Below are 14,026 nucleotides of genomic sequence, written 5' to 3' on the forward strand. Positions count from 1 at the left end.
TTCTGATGCACAAGAAGTGTATCTTTCAGGAGGAAAGTCATTTTTTCCTGTTTTAAAAAAGGCTTATAATTAGAAGCTGACTTGTTGCTATGGAATTGCTGCCAATTCACAAACAAATATACATGTTTATTACAAAATATACAGTCCTCAGCTCTCCATACACTGCATACAATATTTATTCTACTTCATAATGCTCCTGACCTTTGTATTTTTTTTTCTGGCTTCTTCACATATGGTGGATGCTCAGGGAATCTAGAAATCTGCAAAATTAGACATACAGAACTCCCTTCCTTATCTGGACATATGTAATGTCACTGCTCTGATTTTAAACACCAGGCACCAACATAATGCTCGTGACCACAAGAGACTAACAGAACAAACAGTTTGCCTGCTCCGCTCTGGATATGCAGTCTATCTGTGAACAGTACTTCCATAGGTTATTCTAGTGCTAAAACTCTCTGGAGCAAACACTGTTAGTCTCTCTGCACTGTGTTGTGTTGCACTTTGGGTGTATCTGCAAACATCCTCCAATGAACAGAATGGGGAACATCACTTGAATGACCTTGCAAGGAAAGCCAGCTTGGATCCTCAAAATAAACGAACATAGTGTGAAATGACCAAGTTTTTCATCATTACAGCACCAGCCTCTTTGAATGCAAGCACCTGCAGAAACACTGCTAAATGAGTGAGTAGCATTACCAAGGCTGAAGGTCCCTGTTCAGTCCTCCTGTAAGGCAGGTTACTGAGGCACCATGCCTGCTTTTGTCCAGCCATCCTGGGATCCTGGAGGAGTCCCTGAAGCAAGGCCTCTGTGCCAAGCACCAAATGCCTGCTGGACCAACTGTGGGCTGCACTCTTTGATACAGGTTTTGGATACCCCTCATGCTAGTAGCTCTTTCCATGACATCTTCCATATTAACTCCTGCTCCAGGTTAAATAAAGGTTAAGTACATATTTTAATTAGAATCTTTAAAATAACATGCTTATATGAATATCCACACACAGCTTATTCCCCCCCCCCGGCCCAGCAGCCTTGGCTCATCATTCATTTACCCCACACAGCACTGCAGCAGCACACAGTGGGGCTGGCTGCACCTGTAAGGCCAACAGAGAGATGCACTTCGATGCAGCCACCCCTCGGCTGGGCACAAGGCCTGGAAGCGCATGGGACAGTGCCCACATGGAGTGCAGCCTCAGCCTTCCCCTTCCTCTGCTTTCTCTTCCACAGTGTCCTTGGACTGAACAGGTGCCTGGGTTGCTTTCAATCTCTGACCCTATTGCACATGTGCACTTTTTCAGCCATGCAGATTTTACAGTGAGGTTGCTATTTTTGTTATATATATATATTTTTTTCTTTTAAGCTGAATTTTCTACTCATTACTTGCAGTGCTTGTCTTGAACACTGTGAATGCTTTTGGTACAGTGTAGTTTGTAGGACAGCCAACACTGTGTAAAGTAAGGAAAGGTAACAACACACTTGAAAATATTTAAAGGACATGATCTCTGTGCAGGTCTAAACTTCTGCACACGTACATCAGTGCATAAGCTTCAGCACCCCTTGACAAAGCAGGCTATGGAGCTCCTTTCACTCATGGCTTACAAACTTTGTCAGCAGATTCAGAGCACTCTGCAGCAGCCTCATCTGGTGCTGGTGTTATCTGCAACATAGCAACCTCTTCCTGTTACTTCCAACACATTTTAATAAAACAAGATTATCCTCATACTTCCTAATGCCATTTTTCTTGTCCTAAGGTCAGCAATGTGGCTGTGTCTACTTGTGAACACTTCCACGGTGTTTTACTTGATTTTGCTTTTTAAACTAAGCTTAACCCAAATGAAACACAAGTAAAAATATCAGACCCGCAAGCAGGGTTTCAGAAACCACATGGTTCTCCTGCTGTTTGGATGTGTGTGAATTACAGTACATCAAGAAATCAATATTCCCTAGATGGTGCTTGTGCCTGGCACTTCATGGTGAACAAACATTAGATAAGACAATATAAATGGTACAATCCTTATTGATTTCTCTTGACTGCGTAGAATGTGAAAGCTACAGCCACAGTTAACACTTACTGACAGACTCATCTAAAGTTTCAGTGCTGTTTTATATTTTTATAGTTGGCCATGCTCAATTGATTCCATTAAGTTGCCAGACACATTTCAAACCGTTGAGATAAGAGAAAAAAAATGCAGTGCCTGGAATGAGATGCTGCTACTTTGTGCCTAGCAGGATAAAAAGGTTAAAGGACTAAATTGTGCCTGGATGTTGGAAGGAGTTCTCTTTTATTTGATAGAATTTGTTATTGTTTTTAGTGAATGGATACTGTGAGTGATGGATAGATGCATTTAACTACATTAAATAAATGACTGAACAGTATAGACCCAGAATGTTTATGGGGAAACTGTACTGCAGGCTCCCAGTGTTATAAGTCCCTCCCCCCAAAACAAGCAAAAAACCTGGTGGTTCCACCTCCCTCTATAACAAAATCCCCCCAGGAAAAAAAAAAAAATATAAACCAATAATGGATTGGCTTTAAAATCTTGAATTTGGGAATTCTTCTCTTCCTGTCTTCCTGCTTTGAATCAGGATCCACATTTTATATTGCCTTTGTACAGCAATTTATGTTTTGTTCTTTCTGCAAATAAAAAGTGACCTTCTCATAAAATTCTGGGAAATCAGAGGGCAGGACTGAATATCAGGATATTGGATTCAGCATCCTGAAAAAGAGTCCTTTCTTTCCCTTTTATACTCCAAAAGCAAAAGCTCTTCTAGTAAGATATCAGAATATCTATTTCATAGATTCTTACTCTCCTGCTGGGAAGATTTAAATAATATGATTATATTAGTGTGAAAAGGGCGGCAGACATCAATTCCATGAATACCCAATGCAGACTGAGCTATGGGGTACACAGTGTCCTAGAGAAAAGCATTTGGCTGTCTTTTGAGCTGCAGGATGGGTAACAAGATGAAGATTCAGAAATTAAAAACAGAATCAAAACTGAAGCAGGGAAATGGATCCAATCAGAAACATCACAAACGCAGCCATCGTGTTAAAGTTCCCTCCAGAGAAAACACTCTCAGCTACACTGTGAAACAGTTTACAAAGTGCTGAATATTCTGATCGTGAAGCAGCAAACTCTGAAGCACATGCTTTGCCTTAAGTGTGTTGTGGTCCTATTGAGCTCAACAGTACTGAGCTTGGCTGGGTTGATAGCAGCATAATCAGCACCCTCCAAGGGCGGGCACTTCTTTTCTCAGCGTATCGCAGAAAAAAAAAAAATCAAAGAAAACTTCTATAATACATGAGATCAGATGGGAATTCTATTTTCTCAGCTTTTGAGTAACCATTCTTCGTTTAAAGAGACTTCTACATTAGAAAAACAACAACAGACGAATATACTTGAAATCACCAGGAATAATTTAGCAAACTTTAAGCAGGCTTTGAAAGCAAATTAGCAGGATGTTGCTTGTGTCTTTCAGAACAAATTTAGATATTTGAGCACGTTAATATAACACTTTTCCACTCCATGCTTGGTGACACTGCCTACAATTTTTCCCTAAAATTCTTTTACTGAAAAAGACACGACAAACTGTTTTAAAATGACCAGAATTTCCTTCAGACAAGTGAAAGCTGCAGAGTGGTTCTCATATCACGAGCTTTCTATTTTCCCTATAAAATATTAGACATAATTAAAGGTGAGTTAAGACTTTGGTGAAAATCTAAAGACCATCGGAAAATCTGAGCACTGCTCAGCTTTTCAATTGCTTTTCTACTTCTCAGTTCTTTTAAATGGTTTTCTATGGCAGGAACATTTTTCTTAATTAGTCACAGCTAATTAGTGTTCTGGCATAGACAAGTAATCAGAAATGTCAGAGCTGCAAGGCTACATCTCCCTAATCCTTTGATAATAATTTAGCCTCCTGGGAGGGCCTCAAGCTGCGGTAAGTAGTGGCTGACAATAAGGCAAAATTAGGTGGGCAGCAGACCATTAGGATAGAAAAATAAAAAGCACTACCAAATCCTGCTGAGCACCATCAGGCAACTAACTACACTGCCAGATGAGGTGCCTGTTTAAGCCTGTGTTGTTAATTAGCTGATTCTACCAGACCTGCCACATATGTCCAGGTGCATCATGCAAAGATGTGTATTCCTGGGTTTGCGCCAAAGGACAATTTTGCACTGTGATCAAATTTCAAGAATCCGAGAAAGAAGGCCACATATTTCTTGAAGATTATTCTGACTTATCAAAGAAATGAGAAGATCAACAAGCTACAATCCATTTTTTGTTGAGTCTCTTAAATAATTAGGCACGGTCCTCTCATGTTTCTCAGTTTAATACAAATGCAGCTTTTGATTCAAACGTGGCCTTCAACCAGTCCCACCTAGTCTTAACTTGCCCAAGTTGCCTTGGCATAGAACCTAGATCAAAAAGTAGAGCTTTTGTCAAATTATACACTTGCAAATAATTACATAACAATGTAAGGTAAGATGACTTATTAAAATTAACGTGACAGGAAGCAATTTGAGAATGGGAAAAAAAGTCACAGTTGAAGTTTTTCTGATAAAACATTGTTGAATACTGAATAATGCACTCATGTTACTTTTGAGGTAGACATGAGCAGCACAAAGAGTTGGTAGTACAGAAAGCTCTCATGTAAAATGCACTTCTTTTCATGTGCCAGGAAGAAGCAATTGCACATTTTCCAAATGGTTTTTGTAAAAGGTCAGAAAACAGACAAATGATGCAGCTGAGTGCAGCATTTGCTAAAAATGTACTAGCAGATATGATGGCAAACAAATTAATCTGATGAGTACTTTATATCTTGTAGGCAGAGAAGGAAGCACGTAACAAAGTAATCTTTGATAGTAATTCCCACCTCAAATAACCTCAAGTCACCGAACTTACATTGTCCATCCCTTCCTACTAATAGAAAAGTAGTAGTTGTGATAAGGAAAACACTAACATTTAGTTCACGCTGCTGATGACGTACAAGCTTCTTTATAAAAAGAAATATATATACATATCTCACTTTGCATCTGATCTTTTGAAATGCAAAAGCCAAAAGCAGCTATGGAAATTTGGAGTACCTAAGCATTTATACTGTTCATAAAGATGTTTGGTCTCTGCACTCCAAAGCAAGTTGTTTAAGACCCTCACCACCAACATCCATGCACTTGCTGTGTGAGGCCACAGACTGGAAGACAGGCACAGATGAGAGCAGCCACTGTGAGGCCAACAGAACTGTTCAGTCACACAACGCCAGTCTGACACCCACAAGAGACAGGGATCAAGGCTGAAGTCAACATTGCTAACAGGTGCCATCATTCACAAGCCAATCAGAAGGCTTGCTTGCCAGCACTGACTTCTGCAGGGTCAGCTGGGATTGTTAAGTCAAGAGAAGAGGTTCAGGGGAGACCTTGTAGCTCTCTATGACTGCTTGTAAGGAGGCTGTGGTGAGGCAGGGGCCAGCCTCTTATCCCACATAACTAGTGACAGGACTAGAGAGAATGGCCTCAAGTTGTGCCAGGGGAGATACAGGTTGGATATTTGGACAAAAATAATCTCTGAAAGGATGGTCAGGCACTATAATGGGCTGCACAGTGAGGCGGTGGAGTCACTGTCCCTGGAGGTATTCAAGAATAGTTCAGATGATGCACCGAGGGAGATGTTTTAGTAGGAAATATTGGTGATGGTTGGACTGGATGATCTTGGTGGTCTTTTCACACTTTGGTGATTCAGTGATTACTAGATCTATGTTTATTGGCACTCTGACTTCATTGTATTTGTGATAAGCTTGCATCAGTGTAAAAACTTTCAGGTTGTATCTGTGGTTGAACAGTGATGGGTTAAAATTGTTCTTTTGAATAATTATTTATTTCTTCAAGTAGCAATCAACTATTGGATAGAAGTATTATCAAATATATAGTGAATAAAATTAGAATTGTACATCTGTTAATACTGTTACATTTTTCATGACAGACTCAACACAAACGTGGTCTATAAAACAAAGTTTTTAAGGGCAAATAAAACTATTTTGAAAGGAAATTATTTGAAAAGATTTTTTGTATGTGTGTGTTCACACAATCCTAGTCATACTTCAGGTGCAAAAAGGAGAAGAAAGTGAGAATTTACCCAAGTAACACTTAATAACTTTACATTCCTACAGAAAACACTCCATCAATGTTTTATGCAGTGTTCTATACAGCGCTACTTTTATAAGCTGAAGCTTGTTTGACAAATTAAAATATGTTTTTAACTTGTAAATCTAATGTCATTTAAAATGCTCAAAAACATGAATTAGTCCCATTTGAATAGTTCAAGCAGAAACATGAATCTCAGTCTAGGCAGTGACGATAACCTGACATATTCATGGACGAGTCTTGATTGCATTGCATTCAATGGCAAAACTTCCTCCAATTTTGATAGTGCTGAACCAGACTCCATGTGAATTTTGCAGACAGATATTTTTTACGTCAGACACAGAGCACTAACCTGTGACAGGCAGAACAAATGTTCTTACATCATTGAGGAGGTAGATTACCTTTGTAAATAAGAGGGGGCTCATTCAAAGTAGTCGCATTTTAGATTTATCGTAGATTTGTGTAATTCTCATTAAATATTTCATGTTTTCATTTGCTAGATATTACTCTAACAGCTTTTTCTGAAAATAATTTTAGAACCAGTGTTTGAAAAATTCTAGAAGTATAACTCTGTTTCTAAAATATTTTATTACAAATTGTTTTAAAAATAATGCATTGGCTTAAATTATTAGGCTTAAAAAAAGTTTCAGTGGCTGATGCATTTAACCTGTATTAAAAGCCTAAGTCATTAAATAAACACAGGAGTCCCCTTATTATTTAGTTGCTATGTACCGATTCTGTCTGGTTTACTGCATTAAAGTTAGAAATGTTTTGCTTTGAGTGTTTTAGAGACACAAACTTGCTCCAATGTAACTTCAATGTTTTGAATTGCTTCAGTGGCATACGAGACTGGGAGAACTCATATAGATCAATTAAGCCTTCAGGAATCACAGAATCATAGAATTGCTCAGGTTGGAAAAGACCTTAAAGATCATCAAGCCTGACCGCAGCCTAACCATAATACCCTAACTTTAACAACCCTCTGCTAAATCATGCCATGAACATGGAGGAGACATTTAAGCCAGAGACACTGTAAATCATCCAGGTACAACATATTACAAAACCTTGCCAGCACTCTTTAAGTTCTGCTGTGTTAAAAAGAAACAACCAAGCAAAAAACAAAACAAAACAAAAAAAAAACAACAAAAAAAACCCCCCAAATGTTACAGGTGATAGGAAATACATGTTGTAAATTCCTGTGATGGGAAGGAATTTGGTAGGTAAAGTTCCCAGCTGATACTAGGAAGAGGACCACTATGGAATGCACAAAGTCCTAAACGTCTTTGACAAACCGACTGAGCAAATAACTCTTAGTGACTCCAAATCTGGTGACTAAATATAAGAAGCAGAGGGTGGCGCTCAGACCCCTGACTGGTGCTACCAGTAGAACCAAGCCATATTGACCTTGCTGTCTATACCCCTTCCAGAGAAAGCAAGTAATGAAAAACACCCAGAAGCCAAGTAGTTCAAGGGAAAGAGAAAAAAAAACAACCAAACACCTTTGTTCTGCTTCATGATCAACAAAAGCATTGAAGAACAGAACTTAAATGGCTTAAAATTGTGCAGAGAAAGTCCACAGCCCAGTCTTTTTTGAAAGTTTCCAGAAAAAAATAAAGATCATTTATCTCACAGGTAAAGACACACCTCACAAGTTAAATTCTATTCTGATTTTTTGTATTTATATAGCTGGGCGATGCTTTTCCAGGCTTCTCAAGAACCACTATTAAAAACTGCAGAACTTTAGCTTTCTTTCTAGTTTGAGACTTCTCAGATAGTGAGCCCTAAGATATTTGTGACCCATTTGCAGACATTCCTACTCGTATCTATACTGTTCTTAAATTCACATTATCTTCTTCGATATGTGTATTACTTCATACAGTAGATATCCCATTTTCTTGGTCACAGTAAGAGTTGCTAGCACATAGCAGTCCTAAATCATGTTAATTAAATTCATGAATTAATAGCTTATAAGCATACATGTTTTGATTAAAATAGTGTGTGAGCTCTGATCTCATTTCATGTATAATGGTCTTTGTTTTTTGCTATTGTGGATGAGATTTTTCAGTGGATGAAGCACAGAAATGGACTTTTCTTATTTTGCTAGGCTGATTTATTTTATAATATTGTATATTTTAAAGGGAAGACAGCAGTGATGTATATAGGTTGCTCTGAAAGTAATGCCTCCTATTTATTTCTATGGAAACAACAACAGATACAAAGCACAACAACACTACTTGATGTAGTGTTCTCAGCTACAGAACACAGCTTTTCAACATAGCCACCACCAGTAACCATGCATTTACTCTATCCATGATGGAAGCCTGCATGCTGCACTCATAAAGATCTGCACCAGTGGAGGTGATCCACTGTTTCACAGCCGCTATGATAGCATTCTTGCTAGGAACATTTTTCAGAACTAATCTCAAGAAAGGTGAGTTAACATAGTTTACACAGGCATAAGCCTTTGTTTTACATTTTTGTATGTTATGAGCTTATGCTTTCATTAGTGCATTTATCTGATTCTGTCCCACTGATTATATCTCCCAGCGTGCTCATGTGTAAAAATATGAAGCTGACATAACTGAAGAAAAATAAAGATACAGATAAATATTTGATACACATAATACTCATCATACTTCAAGAACTACGTATTTCTCCCCTCCTTTCAGCACTAGTGATTGGCCATGACAGCATATGATGCATATTAGTGAATAAATGGGGATAAGAATGGTTTTGTTTTTCAAAATCAAGTGGTCCATCATGGCTTGCATATGCACAGAAATGAGCATTGAAAAGCTTGACTGCTGAAGTAACACATGGGAGAGAGGTCCTCAGCCCATGTGAACCCCAGTAGTACCTTGGGTTACTACATGTTGGCCTAACCCAAATACATGCTAAGAGCTATATGGATGACGTAACAGTATGGATGATCACTTGCTAGTTCTGAGGGCTCTGCTCTGGCTCTGTTTGGTTTATACTTTGGACACTGCCTGTGGCTTGGTCCAATTCCATTATGTCAACAAAGTCAATGTGGTAGCTCCAGTAAGTGTTAGACTTGGCCTTAGGCACATAATTTTATTAACAACCAGAAAATTACAACATAAGCAAAAATAACCCCAAAGAAAAACAAAAAATAGAAACTTGAAAATGAAACATATGCTTGCAGATTCAGTGCAAAAGCAAACTGAAGCAGAAGTTGCTAATATGGTTTTAGTACTTTGTGAAGGTGCCAGCTGGATGGATGATAATTTTTCTACCCCTGCAGGGCATCAAAGCTTTTATAAAATCATTCTTTTCACACATATTAGCACTTAGCTTATTAAAACAGATGATACTTTTTTCTTTTTTCTTTTTTTTTTCTTTTTCCCTAAAGCTGACTGGAAGTGTCTGGAAATATAAAATCTGAGAGATAAATCTCATTTTGACCACCCAGTCTAACAAACAACAAACACTGACATGACATACCATGGCTGAGAGTCTATGTTATGGGACCTTCTGTGACTGCCACAACTGTAGTGTCACAGTAAAGGCTGTGAATTGCTGTTATGAAAACATTTGCTGTAACTTGCATAATTAAATGAAACTGCCATCAAAGCTTTCTAAAATACTTAGGAGATGGCACACAAATAAATACATTTCAAAGTGTGCATTATGTTCCAGAATTTGTTTTGCAATGTATTGCAGTGCACAGTGTCAAAGATGACACTGCTTGATTTCCTACATGATAATATCATAGTCAAGTAAATTGAAACAAGTTTATAATAACTTTTAATTCAATGATATTTTAAATGTATAGTGCTTTGAATTTATTAAAAAGAAGCAGATACAATTTCAGCTGTCTAAAAATTCCACTTCAGGCAAGTCAGAAGAGACAGTAGACAAAAATTAGTGCTCATTAGCAGAAACGTGTCCAAGAGTGTTGCAAGTGGCCTTATAGGAGAGCCTTGAAGAAAGAAAATTTTGGTAGAGCAGGCAATGGTTCCTAATGAAAAAGGGACACATCAGGGCTGAGGAATGGCTGGAGGGAAGATGCAGAAGCCCCTACAGGAGCTGATTTTGCGCAAAAAATACAGGCTGCCACGTGTGAGCATCAAAGATGAGGAAGAGAATTATTTTCAACTTGCAGAAGCAGGATCAAAATTTTAGAAGTTTGACAATATAGTGAATGGTCAACTTAAAGTTCTTGCAAATCCTAAAGTAAAAAAACCGCAAAATTCTATAAGTTGTTCCGTGGAACTGTCTGTCAAATCCATAGACCATGTAGCATAACTGGCTTCTTTCTGTACATGAACATGCAGAGATATATAAAAGCTCTTCATTCAGAGAAATTAACTCTGTGATAGAGTCCACAAATCGTGCTAATCAAGTTCTCTCCATTAACATGTTCAAAATCAAAAGATAGAATAAAATTGGACTGCTCACACTGGAAAAATTACTACATCAAATAGCAAACTTCTACTATTTTTATTTATGCCTTCTAGCACTTAAAATTTACATGCATAAAGTGTTTAAATAATGGCTTGAAACCCTTGATAGCTGAAGACAATAAATAAAATAAAAAGTGAAGGAAAAAAACAATCATCAGGGAAGAACATCTTAATGGCTTGCTGAACATCATAAAAATGCACCTTGTTCCCTCTAGTGTAATAGCGAGACCAGCATAGCCTGTGAGGGTAGTTACTTACATCAAATAACCTTTCTATATACATCTCCTCATTGACCTTTTCTCGCAGTATATCCTGGTTCTGTCGAACAAACATGATGTAGGTATCTGCTAGATCCATCCCTGGTTTCTGTGGAAACATGAAGTAAGGAGATAAGAGTTGTGAGGAAGGGAAAATGAAAGACCATGCAACAACTGAGACGTATAAGAAGGTAACCCTAGTGAAAATTGAGATTATGTTAGAATGCTTCCATATGTACTGACAGCATTTAGTAAATCTGCTATGAATTTTGAGTTAGTTAACAAGTTCAGAAGGGTTCACTATTTATTACAATTTATGAATGCCTGGAGTCATAAATCTCCTCTGCAACATGTGATCTAAGAAAGAAGTCTTGGTACTTGTATTATCAACAGCAAACTAGGACATTTCCCCCTTTGTCTTTAGCAGGCTATCACAACTACCCCATCATCAAGGTTCAGATCCTGCTATCATCACACTCAGAGAAGGGTTAAAAAATGTCAAGTAGTTCCTTTTGCACTCAGTCAGATTTATTGCCATTTGTTTTCAATATCCAGCTGAACTCTGTGTTTGAGTTTAGCTTCTATTAATTCTCATTCAAAGTTCAAGCATTTCTCTATAAGCAAATGAGTTAGATGGGCACAAAAATGTTAGGAAGTGAGTAGAACTGTAGCCCTATTTTTCTGAAACAGTTACACAGGTACAATCAGCTCAGAGAATGACTAGGGAACAAGCAAGGACTAAAATATTTCCCATCTTGGACCAATCCATGTTCTGCAGGAACACCAGAGTAGGCACAGTTTTACTACCACACTCATAAACAGGTCAAGAAAGGCTGCCCATATATCAGATGGTTACTGTAGCTGCACTTTCCTGCCCAGCTGGGACTTCTGGACCCCTCTATGTTATTTCACACTAAACCCTCACCCTGCCAGCCTGCAACATCCTCTTTCCTGGTAGCACAGAGTGGGTCTGAATTCACCTTTCTCTATAGGAGGAACCAAAACCAAACATTAACACTTTGGAAAGACTTCCATGTCAGCAAGTTTGTAAAAGCATTTGTTGCTACTGCATAAAAGCTTTTGTTGTTGATTGTTTTCTAAGTTCATGGCACACAAACGAAGGCTAAGTTTTATAACAAATGTCATTACAGTAAACTTTAGCACAATGCGATTTATAAAGGATTTGGAATGATGGCCTAGTTTAATGATTCTAGCATCTCCGAATCTCACACCCAACAATTTAACATGCTTTGCACACTTATATTGATAATTTCATTGGCAATATAAGCTCATTTAAAAATCTGCATTAAAAATCTTATCACGCATGCACACCTACCTACATGAAACTCTTAAGAGAAAACTGAGACAATTTATTTTTACGTCTAAATTACAAACATTGATTCTAAGAACAGAAATAAAAATGTACAATAACAACAGATAAAATAATTCTCTGTTAGAGATAAATGGATTTCATTTACTAAAAAAAAAAGTGCTGCCTTCTTTACGAGTTGACAGAGATGTTTTTAAGTGAAACTAAATCACAAGTGAAGATTTAAAACCGGAAACTACATACGGTCCCTTAAGAAACTCATTTGTGAAGGTACAGAAGAAAGCCAACAAAGTTAAAACATTGTGTACTTTCTAAAACCTCATAGGAAATTTACAGAAATTGGGCCAGTTTTAATTTGGAGAGAAAATGGGAAAATACTCTTAAATTTCAGAGGTGGGTGAAGGAGATAATCTAACAAATGAAAGGTTTAATATGGTTCTTGGTGATACATATTCACATCTAAAACAAACCTTTCACTCAATGCTAAAGCCTGCTGGTTCTCTGGTTCATGCTTTTTTTTTTTTTTTTTCCTTTACTTCCATTCTTTCAGTTAAATAAATTAAAAAAAAAAAAAAAAAAAAAAGTTTGTCCTGCAGACAGCCAACACTAGAAAAATAACATTTCTCATCAGTGTTATCTCTCCCCTTATCTCTGAGCTGTTTACCTAGTCTTGAAGCTGTGACATATGGGAATTTCACACCTAGTGAATATATTTTCATGTATCTTGTGGCACGGGAGTGTAATCATTAAAAGAATATACACAAGTAAGAGTAACTGCAACAGCTGGTGACATTTACCAATTAGAATTACAGTTCTTTAAAACACTTCATCCTTCTTTAATGTGTGCAGGATAATTATCTCTGAAATCACTGTGGAAAAAAAAATTAATTTTCCCTTTAAACAGTGTCTGTCTACAGTAGAAATATGTCTGGGTAAGGAAGATTATCAACATTGTGACAGTATGACTTTCTCTTTTAAAGACTCCCCAGAATCACTGCAAACTAACCATCTTTGCTTATGGTGTGTGAAACAGAATAAACATGGAATGAGCCAACAGCACATCAAACTGTTTGTTATCTCTCTATACAGCATGCACTGAATTTGTTGTCTCCGAACACGTGAAAGAGGAAAAGAAAGCTATTAAAAGCATCAAAGCAGGTTTAGCACCATACATTTATTTTTTTCCACAGGGACTGTGTATTAGAAACAAATCTCTGATTATAGGACCCTATCACTGTTCTATTTCGTTTATTAAGGTTGAGAATAAAAGAAACAGGCAAAAATAAAATACGAATTGTAATAAAAAAGCAATTGGGTCTACCTTAAAATGCAAGCTCATACAAGCTGAGATATACTTTATGAAACAGCCACAGAGGACATTTAAATACAAATACCAGGCAAACCTCAAGATTCCATTTCTATGCTCAAAACATAAAATTTTAGCCCCCTGAATGTCAGGCAGAGCAATTGCAGGAATGAATGGGAGAGATTTTCACAGCTTTAGGAGAAAAACGTAGCCTGGTATATTTATCTGGGTAAGCATAAAAAGGCATTCAGTCTGAAAACTTCCCCAAGGAAAAAAAAAAAGTGTTTTTTTTTTTATTTTTTTTAACGATAGATAAAAAGTTATTGTAGGTTTGTTTTATTCAGAACAAGCAGACAAGATGTTTTGCCTATCTGAAAATGAAAGAGAACCAAACAAAGAGATGAATGGAGAAACCAGAAACACAAAGACATCAAATAAAATACCAGGAAATGAAGAGTTGTAAATAGGGTTACTTTGTCACTGGTTACACAAGTAACTGAATACACTGGCAAGTGAATGAGTTTAAACAAGGGTGTAGGCTTCGGCACATTCTTTTTTAGGGT

At 37.4% G+C, this 14,026-nt stretch overlaps 1 protein-coding gene across 14 annotated transcripts in view; it reads right to left on the bottom strand.

The window, feature by feature from the left end:
- Positions 1 to 14,026, bottom strand: part of CADPS2 (calcium dependent secretion activator 2) — a 279,319-nt gene that overhangs the window by 11,959 nt on the left and 253,334 nt on the right. For all 14 annotated transcript variants that reach the window (XM_032442782.1, XM_015852971.2, XM_015852964.2 and 11 more), the window contains one exon: positions 10,829 to 10,936. In XM_032442782.1, coding sequence (XP_032298673.1) covers positions 10,829 to 10,936 — 108 coding nt within the window. The remainder of the gene's footprint in view (positions 1 to 10,828; positions 10,937 to 14,026) is intronic.

Source organism: Coturnix japonica, chromosome 1 (assembly GCF_001577835.2).
Source record: "Coturnix japonica isolate 7356 chromosome 1, Coturnix japonica 2.1, whole genome shotgun sequence".
Classification (NCBI taxonomy): domain Eukaryota; kingdom Metazoa; phylum Chordata; class Aves; order Galliformes; family Phasianidae; genus Coturnix; species Coturnix japonica.